Genomic DNA, 18982 nt, shown 5'->3' on the forward strand with positions numbered 1-18982 from the left:
CGCGTAAAGGAAACAAGCTGATTGGTCATCAATATTCAGTTTCGACTCGAGCGCTTTAACTAACCCTATGAAATGGACAGATATACAAGGTAGGCGGTGCTTGTCCGTTTATTTTGAAACGCAAATTTCATTGGTTGAAATCACAAAATGTACGATTTGATTGGACCGTTGGTTAGATGAAACTCGATAAGGGCGGAGTTGAACCGCGTTGGCGGCCATATTGAATTCTGACTGTTGATAGTTGTGTTTTGGATATTTTGTTTAAGCCAAGCATTCTTGTGAAAAAAAACATATTGCGTTTTCCATTCAGTTCGGATTTATGCCCATAGTTTTTATTTTTTTATTTTTTACATTAAGTCATGGATGAAGATGAACGACGAAGGAAATTAGAAGCTGGAAGAGCCAAGGTTTGTTGCTAACATCTAATGCTAGCAGTTAGCTAACCCTTTTGTCACAGCTTTGCGCCTGTTACACGCCTGAACTAACTGCATCTTCTTTAAAAAGTCATAGTTTATATACTTGCTCAGTGAGTTGTATGCATTCACTTTTATTATATCAAGTCCATTACGTATCATTATTAATATGTTGGTATGTCAACAAAGATTCAGCTCATCCAGCAGAGAAAGTTCGTATTTCTGAAATGGCAAAGAAAGCATAGCTTTTAAACGTACTTGAAGCTCTTTTGTATATGGTTAGTTATAAATTGTAAATAATTGAGTAACAAAACAGTCACGTTTCTTATGACAGAGTGTGTCCAGCATTCCTCGAAGACAAGGGGTGAGTATAAAAATGGTAAATGGCAGGGACCTTTGATTGTACTGGGGTTTTTGATTGCAGGTACATTGCTATGTCTTTTCGTGTTTCTTCTCTTTTGTCCTTTGGGTGAAGGTTTTTCACAATAAATCTGTCAAATTATCATATAAATCAGGATCTTAATTGTTTTGGCGTTATGTTTACATTAGTCATAGTTTATATAAAAAAAATCACTAGCATTTTAATCTGAGATGCATTGATTATTCTGGATGCACTGCCTCTGTTCTGCTGTTTGCTTTGTTTTTTCAACTCTGGGAAAATCTAGTCAAAATCTAGTCTGAAATGTCCTTATAAAAATTTTCCTTAAAATGTCCTTGCTTTATGCTTTTTATATTATTTAACTGACATAAGTCTCAAACTGACTATTATTTGATGCTATAATTTCCCAGGCTATACTTAAACCCAAAGAAAAGTTATTATCACATGCCAACACAGGGTGTAAATTATGATTTATGCTTTTCTGCAACATGCTGTGAGTGATGCCAACTTTTGAGATGGTAAATCTCTTGCTCATGAAAGAATTACACTATTTTAAATTATTTATACTTAAATTATCTAAAATGTCAGTCTGACAGGAAATTTGCTTTGCAGTGGTGATCACTTGCACTGCTAACCCTGCAGTGCTGGTTGCAGGCCATCAGATGGTGCAGTGGATTCACATGAATTTATTGTGTTAAGTATCATAGACTCAGAAGATGTTGCTATGGCAATACAGTGCTGACAGTTACCTTTACTGCTGGCTGCACAAAGTGCTGTTTTCTCACGTTGCAGTGATGCAAGCATGCAAACCAAGATTACAGTTAAACACAAACGTGTATTAATAAAGGACATCTCTTAAAGTCAGGTGCATGGCATTTTTGGTATTGAGTTTGTTAAAAAAATATTAGTACAATTACATCTGATTTCAGCATAGTAAGCTTCAGCTAGCTACTTAGTCAGAATCTCAGTGGTGCAGAAATGGCCTTGGGCTAAACAAAGCTCATCTGGCTGATGTCTTTCTGAGATGTGATGTTTTCTGGCAGGCAGAGGCACAATGAATACGTGAAGTCAGGAGAATGTGTGAGATTTCAACTTATCAATTAGGCCTGAAAGAAGGTTGCTTGATTAACATTTTTATTTTGAATCAACTTCATTTTAGAACTCAAAGAATAGTGGTGCCAAACAAAGACTACAGTGAGGTTTTAAAATAAGGCATGGAATAATCAGAAGAAGCAGGACACATACACACGGTATATTCATGCATCTTGTACGTGACTCATCGCATAAAGCAACAAATAGGTCTCTTGAGAATATGTAATCTCAAATTGATTTGAGCATGCACACTCTGGTGCTGCTTGCCACACACAGAGATCAGTCTCCTCCTCTCCGTGTGCATGCATGTTCCAGTCTCCACCCTCTATCCTTGGTCTAGACATATGCCATCATCCATACAGAGTTTGTGGATCTCTGCTCTGTACGCTTGCTTTAGTTGTGACTTTTAGGATGAGAGGTTCTACAGACTTTGGTGTTTCGTGCAGACTACGAATTCTACATCTAGACCAAAGACCAACTGACATGATCTGGAAGAATCGGCGTCAGCAAGAAAAGAAGTCAATCATTGGCTGTCAAATTTTGATGGAGAACTCTTTCGGGATTTCTGTTACAATGACAAGTGCTGTAATCTGATTTAAGCTGCTTAAAGAGGAGACAAGCCAGAAGAGGGAGGCGCAGATAAAAAGAGGAGGAAGTGTTTTCTAAAGAGAAGCCGCCTGAGGCAAATTTGTACCAAAATGGTCCCTCTGGAGTTTATGCCAGACATCCCAGCTTGATCGGGAAGGATGCTTTTCACTTTGGAGCAACACCTCTGTATCCCAAGGGCTCGCAAAGAAGAATTTGAGATTTTGAAAAGTTTCTACATAACATTTTTCTTTTTCTGAGTTTGGCATGTTTACAAATAAAATGCAAAGTAACAGGATTTTTTTTTTCAGTTTCTCGTCTCCAGAATGAGTCATTAAATTAGCACTTCCCATGGGTGTGCTACAGCTCTGGTGTTCTGTGAACTTTTAGCATCTTAATCATTTTGATCTTAACCTTAACAGGTTAAAGTGTTGTATATTTTGGGTGTGAGTTTGTGGGTTCTTCTTGCTTTATTGGCTTTTCCTCTCTTCCTAATTGACTCGTTAAAACAATAGACATATAGACGATAAACAACTTCTTAATTAACATTGTGCATAATGATGTTACAGAAAGTGACATTGATTATTTTAACAATAAATTTTTGACTGCAGCCCCTTTTTTAAGCTCTGACTCCAGAGCTTCACCATGCTAGTAGTTTGGTGGTGCTCAGTGGTCCTGACCTATGTGTCCATCTACCTCTCGCTGTCCTTCCTGCGCAGCTTGCTAGCTTCAGACAGAAGCGGGCGAAAAGCGACAGTGCGGGGACGACGAAAAAGACGCAGAAGAGGCAGGGCCAGACTGTCAAAAAGGATGACGACTCGACGCAAGACCGTCATGTAGAGCCAGCTCCTCCTTCAGCCAGTGCCACAGAGTTTAACAAGACCGACCATGAGGTACACCGCTCATTAAATAAATGATCATGTCAGGATTTGTTGTATAATCAGCTGTTTTGATTGCATACATATTTCTTTACCTGACAGTTTTATTCCCAAATCATAACACTTGCTTGACTTGGTGTTTTTGTCCACTTTTCTTAACTCTGTGTTTTCTAACGTTGTTCATGCCCTCTGCCTGATAAACACACATTAGAGAACTGGGTCACTAACCATTACATTGCCTTGAGGGCCTGTTGTCATGGCAACTTGGCCAGGATTAACCGAAGCCTTTTTTACTGTTTTTGTTCTTTTGTATTTATTTAATTGTTTTCACCTGCTGCACTAAATGTACATCTGTGGCACTGTGTGTTTGCTGATACTTTGTGTTAAAATAGGATCTCGTAGAGTGTGGGATGATTTTTTTTCTTTCTTTTTCTTAGGGGCCCCCAAAATCAGAGCAAGTAGAGGGTCAGCAGAATGAAAATCAGGAGGATCAACCCCCCTCCCTGGAGCAAAACCCATCTCCCTTGGATGACTTCAGAGAAGAGGAGCTAGCTGCACTGACCGGCAAAGAGCAGCTGAAGGTATACAGAATCAAAACTGGAATATTTGTTATTAGTAATAACAGTAATTTCAATAATTCCTCAATAAATTATAATAATAACTTATTACTATAATTTATTGTGGAATTATTGAAAATTTGAGTGCAGGTTCAGTAATAAGATTGTACCGTTTACATCGTGTTTTTTCAACATTTCTTAAATTTCCACCTACAATTCAAAATGGCTTTGGTATGAATTTACATGACATGACATTTAAAAATGGCCTTATTATTCAGATGAACTTCTTATCCTAAGATTTGCATTTACACTCTAATATATGAGCTGCAAAACCATATACTTTTTTTGTGTTATTAAATCGTAATTTGATTAATGTTTTGTAGTTATTTTTTTAATTTTTATTTAAAAAAATGGACAACAAAGAGGAAACTGGTTAGCTTTTCTTTCTTAATGCACCTGTCAGAAGCAGAACTTATTATTATTATTATCCATCCTTCATCTTTACCCACTTCCTCATCTTCGGGTCACGGGATTCACTGGTGCCCATATCCAGCAGACACTGCGAGAGGCGGGGGACACCCAGGTCAGGTCTCCAGTCCATCACAGGGACACATAGAGACAAATGAGACAACCATTCACTCTCTCACTCACACCTAGGGACAATTTAGAGTTACCAATCAGCCTAACATGCATGTTTTTGGTCTGTGGGAGGAAACCGGAGTACCCGGAGAAAACCCACGCATCCACAGAGAGAACATGCAAACTCCACCCTGAAAGGCCCCTACTGGGATTTGGTCCAGCGACTCGCTGCTTGCCGAGAGCTCTACCGTCTGAGCCACCGAGCCACCAGAATTTAGTTTCTGTATGGAATTTATTTTATTGAAGGTTTTTTTTCCTCCCAAATAATCATTATAAAGTTTAGTTACTTTTCTGGCTGTACAACTGAGAATGTCACTGTCAGATTATTTATATAGCACATAAAAATACCAAAAGTTGAAGAAAGTGCTTTAAAATTTAGTCAAATTAAAATTTAAACAAGAAAGAAGAACAAGAAAATACATCTTGTGTCACTAAGGAAACGACAAAGTTAAAAATATAATACAACAACAAGAACAATCAGCTCTAACTTGTTCTCAAACTCTGTCTGGATCAAACGTCAGGTGAGTCTTCAGCAAAGATTGAAAGTCTCAACAGTCTGAGCAGTTTTTAAAATAATCAGATAAACTGTTCTAGATTTGGAGCAACAATCACAAAAGCCCGATCACCTCTGGACTTCAGTTTGGATCTGGAGACATCAGAGGAACTGGTTGGTAGACCGGAGTGCTCTTATTGGAATGTAGCTGTTAAGAAGGTCACATAAATATGACGGGGCCAGACCTTTTAAGACTTTAAAAACAAGATGTAAAATCTTTAAATCAACCCTGAAGTGAACAGGAAGCCAGAGGAGAGAAGCCAGGACAGTGGTTAGGTGTTCATGTTTTTAGTTGCTGTTAAAAGACAAGTTGCTGCATTCTGCACAGATTGTAAGAGACGCAGAGATGATTTATCTAAACCATCATACAAAACATTGCAATAGTCCAAACGAGAGGTAATAAAAGTGTGTCACCTTTTCAAGGTCTCTGAAAGGGAGACAAGATTTATTGTATGTATATTAAGACTTGGCAGTAAGTCTTAGATGGAAGACATTTCAAGACTTCATTTATCTGTGAGAAAGTCTGATCATTTGTTCCTTTATCTTCGTTGGCCTCGAGGCTTGCTGTGAAATATTCTCTTAAGTTGTTTGTGACATTATGACGGCTGACATGAAAATGTTTCAACTCTTTGGAGCATTGAATGTGTAAATTTTCAGAAATTCTTCTAGGCATTCATGAAATGAAACATGAGCATCATGCTTGATTTATGGGCATTTCAAATAATTGTTATCTAGCTGTTCCTCTTTCTTTCAGGTTTAAAAGCAGCTACAGCAAAATAAAAGCATACACAATTTTGTAAAAAAAAAACAAACAACTGATTTGCAAAAACAATCAGTGTGCAGTAGTCCCTCGCTGAAGTGGTTCGACTTTCACAGACTCGCTCTTTTGCAGTTTTTCAAAATAAGATTGGACATGACACACAATTGACTGATGGATGAGCTGCACGATCGGCATGGAATTTTTATTTAAAATTAATTGTTTTAAATTATTTAGCACCTGCTGCTCCTGTGTGCAGCCCAGAGCTGCAGAGAGAAGCTTCCTCCTGCAGCATGTCGACCTCTGCTCTGCAGCGGAAAAGTGGGCGTGGCCGAGAGCGCTGGCAGAGAGCGCGGAGATCATGACATTCTGTCTCTTTTAGAGCATTTAGAGTTGAGAAACGTTGTTTAGAATATTGCAAGAGTGTGGTACTTGTACTACTATTCCTACTTTGTGGTTTTTCCACTTATCACCTGAGGGGGCTGAGTACGGAACCCACGCGATAAACGAGGGACTACTGTATTTGAACAAAATAGTGTTTCTCTGTACTAAAATTGCTTCGTGCTTTGTTTTTGCAGCAGTTGCAGGAGGCTGTTGAGAAGCGTAATGAAATAATTGCCAAACTTAGTTACAACCTTCAGGAAGCCCTGTCGAGTAGAGACCAGGTACAGCTAGAGGCACAGTCACTTGCTGGACAAATTCAGGCACTACAGAAACAGATCCAACAGGTAAGTGCCTCTTAAAGTTGCGACATTTAGGATTGTTTTATTGTTTCCATGCTCCTAATGTATGTATTTATTTTTCACACAGACCAGTGTAGAGTTTAAACGAATTAAAGGTCAGTCAGGGGCCGAAGCAGTTGATGTTGTAGAGCATCACCATGGCCTTTCCGCCCAGGCTGCAAACATCAATCACAAAGAGGCAACATCAAAAGCATGGGGAAGTGCAAGTCCTGAATGTTTCAGCACCGACAGTGACACGGAGACAGACACTGTTCTGCACAAGTTGATGACCGAGTTAGAAGATGAAAGGAAGAACAGCCAACGCATAAGTGCCGAACTCGCAAAGGAGATGGGGAAAAACCAACATGTGCTTTTGTTACTGGAGGAGGAGAAACGGGAGCGGGAAAAGGAGCGCAACGCAAAAGATGCACAACTACAAACCCTTCAAATCCATTTAAATCAAGTACAAACACAGTGCCTTGAGGTACAGCAGTACAAAGAGGAGAAGGAGGCGTTAAACCGAGAAGTGCTGGAGCTGAGGAAAAAGCTTCAGGAGGAGGAAGACGCTGTGAGGAGACTTGCTGAGGATGTTGCCAGTTCTGCTCTTCGTCTCCAGACTTTTGAGGAAGAAAAACTGAGACAGGAGGAGAAGATTAAGGGACTGGAAGAGGAGGTTGAAAATGTCGGGCTGCTGTTGGATGAGAGTGAAAACGAACTTAAGAAGCGAGAGGGAGAAGACGAAGGACTAAAAGTTTCAAAAAACCGTCAGAACCAAGCTAAAGCTGGTTGTAGTTCTGAGAGGATTAGTATAAATGAAGCCAACTGGGAAACCGAATTGGATCAGGAAAGTGTAAATGAATCATTACGTGGTAATATTTTAATGGAGCGGTACTTGTGTTCGGCTCCTCTTGTACATTCACAATCTTCAGTGATTAATACAAGCTTTGAACAGTGCAGTCAGCTGGACATATCTGCAGACTGCAGGTGAGAGAAATTTAGTTTTTTATACCCACGTATTTATTGATTGCTTCATTACTTATTAGTAGCCATCAAAACAACAAGATAAATGCTGCTGCTCTTTTTGCCTCTGTTCACAGTTTCGAGCTCAACAGTGAAGTGTTTGGAGATCAGCCTCTGCTGTCAATTTCAAACCGTGTCTGTGAAGTAGATGAAAATATCTTGGATGTCACCAGCTCACAGTACTTTGCCCCAGAAGCTGGCGACTCTAGTCCTCGATCTTTTGTTCCTTGGCCTCCTGATTCCACTTCTGGTGAGATGGGATTGTGCCAAATGTCAGAGCAGCAGTTTGGAGACGCAGGCTCGGAAAAGGTTTTATCGAATCAGCAGTGTGAGGAGCTCCACGAGGAGCTGGCTCTGAAGGAGCGTGAATTGAATGTGTTACGGGAGGAAGTCCTCAAGAGTTCAGAAGAGTTGGAGGAAGCAAGGAGCAGGTAATTGTCCAAATTTGAGTGTTTGAAACCAACGATAAGCCACGTGGCTGCGTTTTGAGCACCTAGATTTGAAAATTGCACCCTATTTTGTGCTGGTGAAGATTCTCAGTCATCCAGGACATGATAAATTCAAAAAACGTTCAATACAAAAACAACTGGACTTATATTTTGTGCACCCATCCTGCAAAACAGTCTTAGGCTGTGCCCAATTTACTGGAGAACAGCTTTGACAAATAGACAAATTTGAACTTGTTTTTAATCTTTATTTTTTTCAATCTCATATCAATATAGTATGAGTGTCCCAATGTGAGACACTTATCAATTCCGAACACACTCGGCGTGACCTCATCTGAAGCTCCTGTTAATTTACACCAGTCAGGATTGGCTGGAAAAAAGCCTGTCAGTGTTGAGGAGGGCAGGGCCCTCCCCCTATATAAAGAGCTGTTACTGCAGACAGTTCATTCAAAACTATTTACCTCTGCCTCGGATGCTGGCCTGCTCTTCACCCCTCAAAGCCAAAAGAACTTTAATAGTAGAAAAAGCTTTTCGCTTGTCAATCAGGTTCTGTAAGAAAGACAGAATCGCAGCCCCAGAGCACTGAAAAGGAATCTTGAATGTCAGAGCACCATTTCTCAAAAGTGGACCATTTTCACTCATGGAGATGTTGTCGCAGGTGCCCTTGCATTCTATATGGTCTCAGTCGCACTTTGTGGGAGTCGTACAGATTGGAGGTTGAACCACTCACGGGCCAAGCCCACAGAGCCAGCCTTTCTGGGTGGGGTGAAAGATTTGTCCCCATGCCTGAGTCAGCAGGATGTTGCGTGCAGGCAGAAGCCACGTCTCCTCCCAGAGGAGCTGCATTTTATTGGCTAACTAGTGTTTTGATGGTCAGTAAGGTGCAAAGAGGCTCTGGCTAACACAGGTGAAATTATTTTTTGTCTTTCCTCCTATAGAAAGTACACCTGCCATTCTGTTTGTTTCTCCTTCCTGTCCTCTCAAACCCAGCTGGTCGAAGCAGATGGCTGCTCATCCTGAGCCTGGTTCTGCTGGATGTTTTTTTCCTGTAAAGAGGGAGTTTTTCCTTTCCACAGTCTCCTTTGTGCTTGCTCAGGATGGGAAACTGCAACAAAGTGAAGATTCAACACAATCTGCTGCTTCCTTAGATAGAAAACTTTACTAATTGACTTTTATGTATGTGACTGTTTCTGTTCAGTGCCCTGCGTCAATGTCGGTTGTGACTTGGCGCTATATCAATAAACTGCATTGAACTGAAATTAGAGCTATAGGAGGAAATTCATAAAGCAGGGCCTGGGGCCACTTGTGTGCGAGTACACCCCCATCTTTTGCTGTCATTCAGATACTCGGTGTCGTCCGTTTTTACTTAATGATTGATGTTTAGTAACGTTGAGCCACAGCACATCCACTCCCAGAGGTGAACCCTGATCATGCAGGGAGAGGAACAGGGGACACGCTTCTCCTGTGGGGCAAACAGACCCACAGATGGTGGTCCGAACCTCTGCCAGACCAGCCTGGCCACCTCTCAATGGACTTTCCACTCTGCATATAGAGAGTTCCCCCTGGAGAGAAGCTCTGCTCCACAGTTCAGCACTCCAGGAACATGAGTGGGCCTCAGAGACAGAAAAACTTTGCTGCTCCAAATGATCAGTTTGTGGGCCAGCATGTGAAGCCGCAGTGATCTCATGGCACCTGCCTGTTGATACAAGCTACCACAGTGTTGTCTGTCCTGATCAACACACAGTTTGTCCTTCTAGGAGGGGAAACAAGTGTTTTAATGTTAGCTGAACAGCTAGCAGCTCCAGATAGTTTATGTAGGCTGAGGACATTTTTTGGGCCTCGAGACCCATTCACAGATTTTGCAGATACCTCCCCATCTTGACGGGGAGGCATCTGTTGTGACAACTTTCCTCTTCTGCACAATTCCCATTGGTATGCCCTGGGTCAGAGCGCTGGCACAATCTAGCCTGGGGCATATTGCTGCAGTGCAAGCTGCTGTAACTCTCACTCTGTGACAAATGTGTGGGTTCAGTTTCAGCTGAGAGACCACCCAGCATGGTATTCCTCTCATGTGGAGAGTGTCCCAGTGGGACCACCACCAGAGTTGATGCCATTAACCCTAAAAGCGACAAGTGATGCCTGATTTTCCCTGTAAAACAGCAGGCAGTCCATCACAGCTTTCACTCTGTCCTCTGTCAGTCTCACTCTGGCTTGAACTGAGTCCAGAGAGAGACCTACGAAAGAGATGTTCAGAGAAGGAAGCAGAACACTTTTCTCCATGTTTATTTTGAACCCCAGGTCCATCATGTGCTGTGTTAATACAGCTGTGTGGTCTGCAGCCTCACGGTGAGAGGATGCTCCTCCTGAGCGGACCCACAGCTGCCTCTGTGCATTTCACAAACACTTGGACTTAACAAGAGTTCACAAGGGAGTACAAGGTGTTCATAACATTTTCCCTGCAAAGCAAACCTGAGGTATTTTCTGTTCGACGGACAAATGGGGATGTGAAAATAAGCGTCCTTGAGGTTGATTGTTGTCAACCAGTCGCCGTGACCTAGGAAGTGCAGCAGGGAGGTGCGAGTCATCTTGATTTTCTCAGATGCTTTTTCAGAGCCCAGAGGTCTTAGGTCACCTGCATTCTGCTGCTGCCTTTCTTTGGCCTGAGAATTTATTTATTTATTTTCTTTTCCGGCTGCTCCCGTCTTCTTCTTGACACTGACAGGCTTATTTCCAGCCAATCCTGGCTCATCAGGAGCTTCTGAAAAGCTAGTATCTTCCCAATGTGAGACACTAAACAAATGCTATGAAAGAGAACTTTTTTGCAAACTAGTCTCTAATAGTCACAGCCCAATGAGATACTAGCTTTATGTCTGCAAACAACATTCACATTTGTCTTCTCCTGCTCTATTCAACAAGCTGGAGTGAAGAGGGACAACTGTAGTTTATAAGAGTCTGCAGCCAGTTTCAAAAACTATGAATTTTAAACTTTATATATAGTTTCACAGCTACAGCTACACTGTAATGAACTACAGTAGTTGTGTGTTGTGTGTAGTAGGCATGTCGCGATAAACAATAAATCAATTAATCACATGATAAATGAAAATTATCGACCTCATTTTCATTTATCGGCTTTATCGTTTCTTTGCGTCTCTCTTTTTACTGAAGACACTGGATGAACAAAAAGCACAACTCCGGTGCTCTTCACTGACCTCTCCCTTTCTATTTTGTGTCTTTTCTCTTTAAAATCCGTTTTAACCGTCCAAAATTGCATTTTTGGATCGTTAAAACTAAAAGCAGCTAAGCTGAGAAGCTAAGCTACTAGCTAAGCTGACAGGCTGACCTCGGGGAAAAATCTCTGTCTTGTACAAGCTTCAAAATTCACGGTTAAAACCCGTGCCTTTGTCTAAAAAGTTGTTTTTTTCTGCAAAAAGAAGTTGAGAACTTGTTTATGATTTTTTTATTTTTTTATTCAAAGCTTTGTGTGACAAATGCTATGCTAAAGAGCTAAAACCATACAGAGCGTCCGCCATTTTGAGAACCAAAGAGAGACAGCCCATGTCACGTCAAGGGGCCTCCCTCCCATTTTTCTTAAAGAGACTCACTCCCTCACTATTCATCCTTTGGTTCAAACAGTCTTATTCTGCATCCAGTGGTCAAAAAAATGTACTATATACAAAATTGACCAACATTTCTTCTTAAATTTGACAATTACTAATTATTATCAAATTTCAAACAATATTATAGTTTATCGTAAAAATTTCTGAGACAATTAATCAATCACCCAGCAAAATGTGTTATTGTGACAGGCCTAGTTGTGTGTGTAGAGTTGTTCTCGGCATCCTCTCTTAGCCAGGTAAATATTTTAAATGATCTTGTCTGCCTTTTAGGTGGGCTCAAGTAACAGAAGAGCTCAGGCAAGCTCTCTTTGAACTTGAAGAAGAGCAGGAGAAGAGAAGAAACATTGAAGAAGAGATGAACTTGAAAGCTCATGAACAAGAAAATCTTATAAACAAACTTAGTGCCTTGTTTGAAGAAAGAGAAAATGCTGTAATATTGAAGGGACAAGAAGCTGAGAGCACTATGGAAACCTCTATGGTGGTTCCTGCCACCTGTCCACCAGAGGAGAAAGATGCACTGGCAGGAGAGCTAAATGGGGACAGAGAGGAAGACGTCCTCTCATCTCATCAGAATCCGCAGGAGCTGCTGCACGTATCGTCTCCGCAGGAGATGGAGCTGAGTGCAAATTTTGCCAAAGAGACCACAAAACCCAAAGGTGGCATCCAAATGCAAACATTACAGGTAAACTACTGCAATAAGTGTTTGTAATATGACTCAACAAGAATATAGATATGCTTCAGAATTTAAATAGAAGATATAGTTTGACAAGGAATTTTATTTTTGCATGAAAATAATTGTGTGTATGTTTGTCTTCCTTCTCAAGGCTTACTGTGAGCATCTTATATCAACGTTGGAGGGAACAACAACTGAACTGACAACCACATCAACCTTGTTAAATCAAAAGACCTTAGAGCTTGACGCTGTATCAGAGGAGCTTGAAACAACACGAGTGCAGGTTTTAAAGATCCAAACAGAAGTGGAGACGCTGCAGCAAGAATTATTGAAGAGCCACGAGAGTCTGGACTCCGCTAATAAAGAAATAAACGAGTTGGATTCTCAAGTCTCCTGTCTGAGACAGAGCCTCGCCCGTTTGGAAGAGGCCCAGGCTCAATCTGTGAAGCAGGCTGAGGAGGGCAAGAGAAGAGAACAACAGATGGACGAACAGATAACAAAGATGGAACAGGTCCTAGAAGAGGAGCTTGAACAGTTTGAGAACATACTGAAAGCCAAAGATGTTGAGGTAAGATGTGAATTACAATGACTTGAATATTTGTTCTGTTTGATTACTTTGAGTTATTAATATGGCACACAACATGATTTGATAGTTGGCTGAAGAGAAGGAAAAGTGGGAGGAGGAGAGGCAGGAAAAAGAGAAACTCCTTAGTGCCACTCATCTGTTGGAAGAACAGATGAAGGAGAAGGAAGAGGAGGTGAAGGCTCTTCTTGAAAAGCAGGTCTTGGCTCTGGAGGAGGCTACAGAAAAGCTAAAGGTTTCTCATCAGCAGAAGATAAAAGATTTGATGGAAGAACATCAGCAAGAGGTGGATTATACTGTACATTTGTTTCATAGAGGACTGAAATGCTGACTGTTCAACTAGGCCTGTCACGATAAACAATAAATCAATTAATCGCATGATAAATTAAAATTAACGACCTCATTTTCATTTATCAGCTTTATCGTTTCTTTGTGTCTCTCTCTTTCTACTGAAGACACTGGATGACAAAAAGCTCAACTCTGGTGCTCTTCATTGACCTTTCTCTTTTCTCTTTAAAATCTGTTTTAATCATCCAAAATCTTGTTTTTCGATCGTTAAAATCAGCTAAGCTACGAGCTAAGCTAACAGGCCGACCTCGGGGAAAAAAATCCTCCGTCTTGTCAAAGCTCCAAAATTCAAGGTTGAAACCCGTGCCTTTGTCGAAAAAGTTGTTTTTCTCTGCAAAAAGAAGCTGAGAACTTGTTTACTGATTTTTTTATTAAAAGCTTTGTGTGAAAAATGTTATGCCAATGAGCTCAAACCACACTGAGCGTCCGCCATTTTGAGAACCGAATAAGGGAAGGAGAAAAAGCCCATGTCATGTCAAGGGGCCTCCCTCCCATCCATCCATTATCTTTTACCCGCTTCTGCCATTTTGGGTCATGGGGGTCACTGGTGCCCATGTCCAGCAATCACTGTGTGAGAGGCGGGGTGCACCCTGGACGAGTCGCAAGTCCATCACAGGGCCACATACAGTAGAGACAAACGAGACAAACAACCATTCACTCTCTCACTCACACCAATCAGTCTAACATGCATGTTTTTGCTCTGTGGGAGGAAACTGGAGTACCTGGAGAAAACCCACGCATGCATGGAGAGAACATGTAAACTCCACCCAGAAAGACCCCTGGACCAGGATTTGAACCAAGGACCTGCTCACTGAGAGGCAGCAGCTCTACCAGTTGCGCCACCGTGCTGCCCCATGGGCCTCCCTCACATTTTTCTTAAAGACAAACGCTGCTGCGCCCTCACTATCCATCCTTCGGTACAAACAGTCTTATACTGCCATCCAGTGGTCAAAAAGGTACCACATACAAAACAAATCAACATTTCTTCTTAAATTTGACAAGAATTGCTAATTATTGTCAAATTTCAAACAACATTATGGTTCATCGCAAAAATTTCTCTGAGATAGTCGCCCAGCAAAACTTATCGTGACAGGCCTACAGGTACATTCAAGTACTTTTATAATTATGCAACAATACAATTGTGTTAATATGCTCTTTCTGTATACGTAGATTTCCAAACTACAAGCCAACCTGGAGACAGAGCTGCAGAAGCAGCAATTCAAAATGGAGGAAGAACAAACTCGACAGATCAGCCTGATCAAACAGGTATCACTAAGTCAATGTGAAGTATAACTCACCAAGAAAAACATCTTTGTTTTTTCACCTATCTTCCTTCTTATAATTCTGTTCTTCAGGTAAACGAACGCGAGCACGAGAGGATGATATTAGAGCTGACTGCCAAACACAACGAGGATCTCGATCAGCTAAGAGCTGAGGTGTCCTTGGAGCTGAGGGAGAGCATGGAAGCAGCTCATCAGGCTGAGCTGCAGCAGGCACAAGTATTACCTGATTTACTCTTCAAACACATTCTAACATCCTTATTCAGGAGATGATGAAAAATATTAACTTTTTATCCTCCTGAACATTAATAACAGTTAATAGTGTGATCTACAATATAAACATGCCCTTTTACATTGCACAGTTTGCATTACAACAAATCTCAAATTACAAACTGTTTTTAGGCCCAAAAAACCATGGAGCTTGAAGCCTTGCGCCTGAGTCTGACCACAGTTCACAGGTCTCAGCAGGAGCAAGAGTCTGCACTCAGCAGGGTTCAGGACTCCATGAAGGAGACATTCGCCCAGGAACTATCACTCCTAGAGGCCCACCATCAGACTGATCTGGACCAAATCAAACAGCAGAGTCAGGAGCAGCAGGATAGACTGCTGGAGCTGCACAAACAAGAGTTGGGTGAGTACAGGCAAGAGTGCTTCTCCGATTGTTAAGTGTGTGTTTCTGTAGGCTTTATTTGGTGCACTCTACATGTGAAGCATTATGGGCTGCTCTGTAAAAGCACAGCACAGTGGCAAATGTAACTTTCAAGCACTTGCACCTAATGAATCCTTTTGTGTGTGCCTCTTCAGATGAATTAAAGCAGCAGTGGGAGATTGGGGTTGCTCAGGAGAGAGCTTTAATGGAGGAAAGGCAGACTAAAGAGATACAGGTCCAGTTTCAGTACTTTTTTTATTCCCCACGTGTGTTTTTTAAAAAAAGTAATCGATATTATTATGTTTTTAGGTTTTAAGAGTTCAGTGGGAGACGGAGGCAGAACAAAATGCCCAAAGGTCTCTATCAGAGATCAAAAACTGCCTCAATGCCACCCAGACAGAGCTGAGCAGCAAGCAGACCTCCCTCACAGAGACGAGCAAAGCTTTAACAGATGCCAAAGCTGCTCTGTCTCAAACCCATTCAGAGCTGCAGGAGACAAGAACCAGACTGGAGGAAGTCCAGACTGGCAGTAAAGCTCAAGCTGAGAAACTAGAGGAACACAAACAAGTCTGGGCTGACAGAGATGCTGCTGCCGGTGAGCTGCAGCATACACGTTTCTCCTCCATTAAGGAAATGAAATGCTTTAAAGAATTGACCTCTGTGTTTAGAATTACCATCTTCTGTTACAAATAAAGTCCAGCTGTTTAGGTCTTGAACTTTTTGAATTTAGAATTACTGTATTTTTCGCCCTATAGGTCACGGCTGTTTGCATAATTTACATGCCCTGAACTTATACGCCAAAGTGGCTTATTTATGGTTTTTTTCCCATATTTATAAACCAACTTTTGGCTGAGATATGACCATTCATTAGGGGTTGAACGAGTACATACTTTTTAAACTCGACATTAACATAATAAACATAAGTAGAACTCGAGTATTTGATGACGTCATAGATCTCAAGAAACAAAAATAAACAAATAAACCGCAAAAAAAAGGTAATTATTTACAAAAAAAGACCAACAAAACATTGGGAGCGTATATTATGCTCCTACCATTTATCATAATGCAAATAAGTCACAGGAAAAACTAAACTATTAGTTATTATTATTAAACTGCAAACGTGAAGAAACATGCAGCACGTCAAAAACGAAACTTAAACCAAAACTGGTTCTGGTTCGGTGGATTGGACCCGGTGTTACACCATACTCTGTGACCTGCAACAGTGCAACACCGCCCCCTACGGTCATACGGTGGTCACATAATATGACGTCACTACGGCTACCCGACGTTACATTTTTAACCTCAATAGAGGTCCTAGCAATCAATGTGTAGATTACTTGAGTACTCTGTTAATGCCCTACCGTTCATTCATTCTGACTGAAAATATTGAACACTACCTTTTTTAACCGCTAGATGGCACTTGAGTAGTTTGACATTTAATAAGTAAAAGTGGCTATTAATGATACAATCAGCTTGCCATAACCTGCCGTCTTCGTCCAGTTCGCTTGTTGCAACCGTCAAATCAGCGTCATTTTGCTGCACCGCCCCAGCGAAATGCAGCTGGTTTGACTACTGAAGTGCATTTATTAAGTAAAAGTTCAACTGAGACACATTTTAACTATAAAGTCGAGCAAACAAATAATTGTTTTTAGGTGGTTATCTTGTTACATTTCGAAGAAATGCACAACTTGTCCACCCGTGCACGCTCCTACTTCCGCGTATTGGCTTTTGAAATGCAGCTGATTTGACAGTCAAAGTACATTTATTAAGCAAAAGTTAGACTGAGACACACCTTTACTATAATTTAGCACAAGCAAATAATTGTTTTTAAGTCTTAATCTTGTTAAATTCTTGTTAAAGTCCTCCTGTGAACGCTCCAGCGGACGCCATTTGGCAGCCAATCAATTTTTGGCACAACACCGGCCCACATTTCCAGATTGTCAGCACTGACGCTTAATAGATGCGACGTATACGGCGAAGCGACGTATTTATGGATTTTTCCACTTTATTAGACATATTTGGACTGATGCAACTTATAGGGTGGTGCAACATGTATGGTGGAACATACAATATATATATATGTACTGTCAATTATTTATATAACATTAAAATATACATGAAAGTGGATAAATATGACCCCTTGTTTTGCAGATGTTAAAAAATTCAGAAGAACTGCTGCATTTATCCTACCACTTGATTTTAATGTGTGTTTAATTTTTAAAATCTTTGCTCATCAGATTCTGTAGAGGAGATGGTTCTTAGTCACAAAGCAGTTCTGCAAGAGAAGGAGCAGCAAGTACTCCACCTTGAGGAGAAAGTGCAGCATTTGCAACAAGAGGTCAGTGTAACTTAACTAAGTTGCATCTAAAATATTTTTTTTTATCTCAAATTGCCTTGAAATAGTTTGTATGGCCTTCAAAAATAACTGCATTTAGAACTGAGGTCATGAAATGTACGAATATGTCATGCTTTAGACTTCTAACTGATGTTCTCACTCTTGATCAGGTTTTGCACCTGAAAGAAGAGAAAGATTTACTCATTCAAAGCAAAGAACAGGAAATGGACCAACTGTGGACCCAGCTGGAAAGCATGAGGACCAGTCGTCAAGAGCTGGGAGGTGAGATGACATCATGAGCCTCACAACTGCTTGACTGCATTTTCTTTGTTTTTTCAATCTGAAGTGTTCATTTAAATATTAGACATTTTAAGACTAGTTATCATTTCTGTAATAGAAAGAAATGCACCGTACACTTAACAGTTGCTTTTCTTTGTACTCATAAATATGACACTAAAATAATAATGTTGTACTTCGATATCAAATAAATGTGCATTTTCCCAGTTGTGTTTTTACCCTTTTCCTTTTTGCGTTGCTGTCTTGCAGAGCTCAAGGAGCAGTTGTTGGCTCGTTCAGCTCAAGTTGCCGACATGGAGCTTCTAAAGACAGAGTTTAATGAACAAAAGCGAGAAATCAAAGAGCAGAATGAGGCTGAGCTGGAAAACTTGAGGAGGTATAGACGCACAGGCTCTTACAAAAGCTCTCCTTAAAATGATTGTAACAATGATGTATTTGATTTATCGTTTAGCAGGTATCTGAATTATGTGTAAAGTGATGCTTTGCAGTGGTCAGTCTACTTGCTCAGTGCTCCACAGATATTTCTGTTATCTTCCCCAGTTATTTTGAGAAGCGGCTGCATGCATCAGAGGAGAGCTACAAAGAGGAAATTGCTCTGCTCCAGCTGAGGCTGGTGGAAAGTGCCTTGGAGGACTCTGTGCTTCAGACAGATGACAAGTACGTCAGTTGTCTAACTGTGGCATATTTACTGGGTACAATCTTGACATGTATCTGAGTACCTATACCTTTTCTTTGTTTCAGCATTTTGTCTCAAGTTGAAGCTGAAGAGGACTTGGATATTTTCGCTGATGGTGCCAAACTGGACAAACAAAAGGTAAGAGGTTAACGCATCCTAGACTTTTAATATTGAATATATTGAATTTATTGGTTTGTTAAATTTCTACTTTGGTCTTCTCAAATATAAAGTATTATTTTTGTATTTCTTTTCCAGGAATTACTTGATGCTTTGAGGCTCGAGTTGGAGGAGACGCATGCAGTGGAGCTTTCCAATCTACAGTCTACTTTAACTCTTTCTTTTAAAGAAGAACTGGAGCAGGTTTGGCAGAGTTGAAAAGTTTTTAGCACCTATAACAATGAGTCTTGTACCGATTACTAGTACCGATTGGGCAGATGTGGTTGAGTGGTTAGAGCAGTTGCCCTCCAATGGGAGAGTTGATGG

General features: G+C 40.8%; 1 protein-coding gene across 1 annotated transcript in view; it reads left to right on the plus strand.

The window, feature by feature from the left end:
• Positions 1-223: 223 nt before the first annotated feature.
• pcnt (pericentrin) overlaps positions 224-18982 on the plus strand; it is a 42241-nt gene continuing 23482 nt past the window's right edge. The window contains exons 1-20 of the mRNA XM_037694589.1: positions 224-407; positions 3189-3362; positions 3785-3928; positions 6432-6581; positions 6664-7559; positions 7673-8026; positions 11929-12340; positions 12483-12899; positions 12985-13200; positions 14433-14528; positions 14618-14761; positions 14945-15173; positions 15347-15426; positions 15501-15786; positions 17429-17529; positions 17697-17808; positions 18073-18199; positions 18364-18480; positions 18565-18637; positions 18755-18859. Coding sequence (XP_037550517.1) covers positions 360-407; positions 3189-3362; positions 3785-3928; positions 6432-6581; positions 6664-7559; positions 7673-8026; positions 11929-12340; positions 12483-12899; positions 12985-13200; positions 14433-14528; positions 14618-14761; positions 14945-15173; positions 15347-15426; positions 15501-15786; positions 17429-17529; positions 17697-17808; positions 18073-18199; positions 18364-18480; positions 18565-18637; positions 18755-18859 — 4281 coding nt within the window. The 5' untranslated portion in view covers positions 224-359. The remainder of the gene's footprint in view (positions 408-3188; positions 3363-3784; positions 3929-6431; positions 6582-6663; positions 7560-7672; positions 8027-11928; positions 12341-12482; positions 12900-12984; positions 13201-14432; positions 14529-14617; positions 14762-14944; positions 15174-15346; positions 15427-15500; positions 15787-17428; positions 17530-17696; positions 17809-18072; positions 18200-18363; positions 18481-18564; positions 18638-18754; positions 18860-18982) is intronic.

This window comes from Nematolebias whitei, chromosome 21 (genome assembly GCF_014905685.2).
Source record: "Nematolebias whitei isolate Nwh7 chromosome 21, NemWhi1, whole genome shotgun sequence".
Taxonomy (NCBI): domain Eukaryota; kingdom Metazoa; phylum Chordata; class Actinopteri; order Cyprinodontiformes; family Rivulidae; genus Nematolebias; species Nematolebias whitei.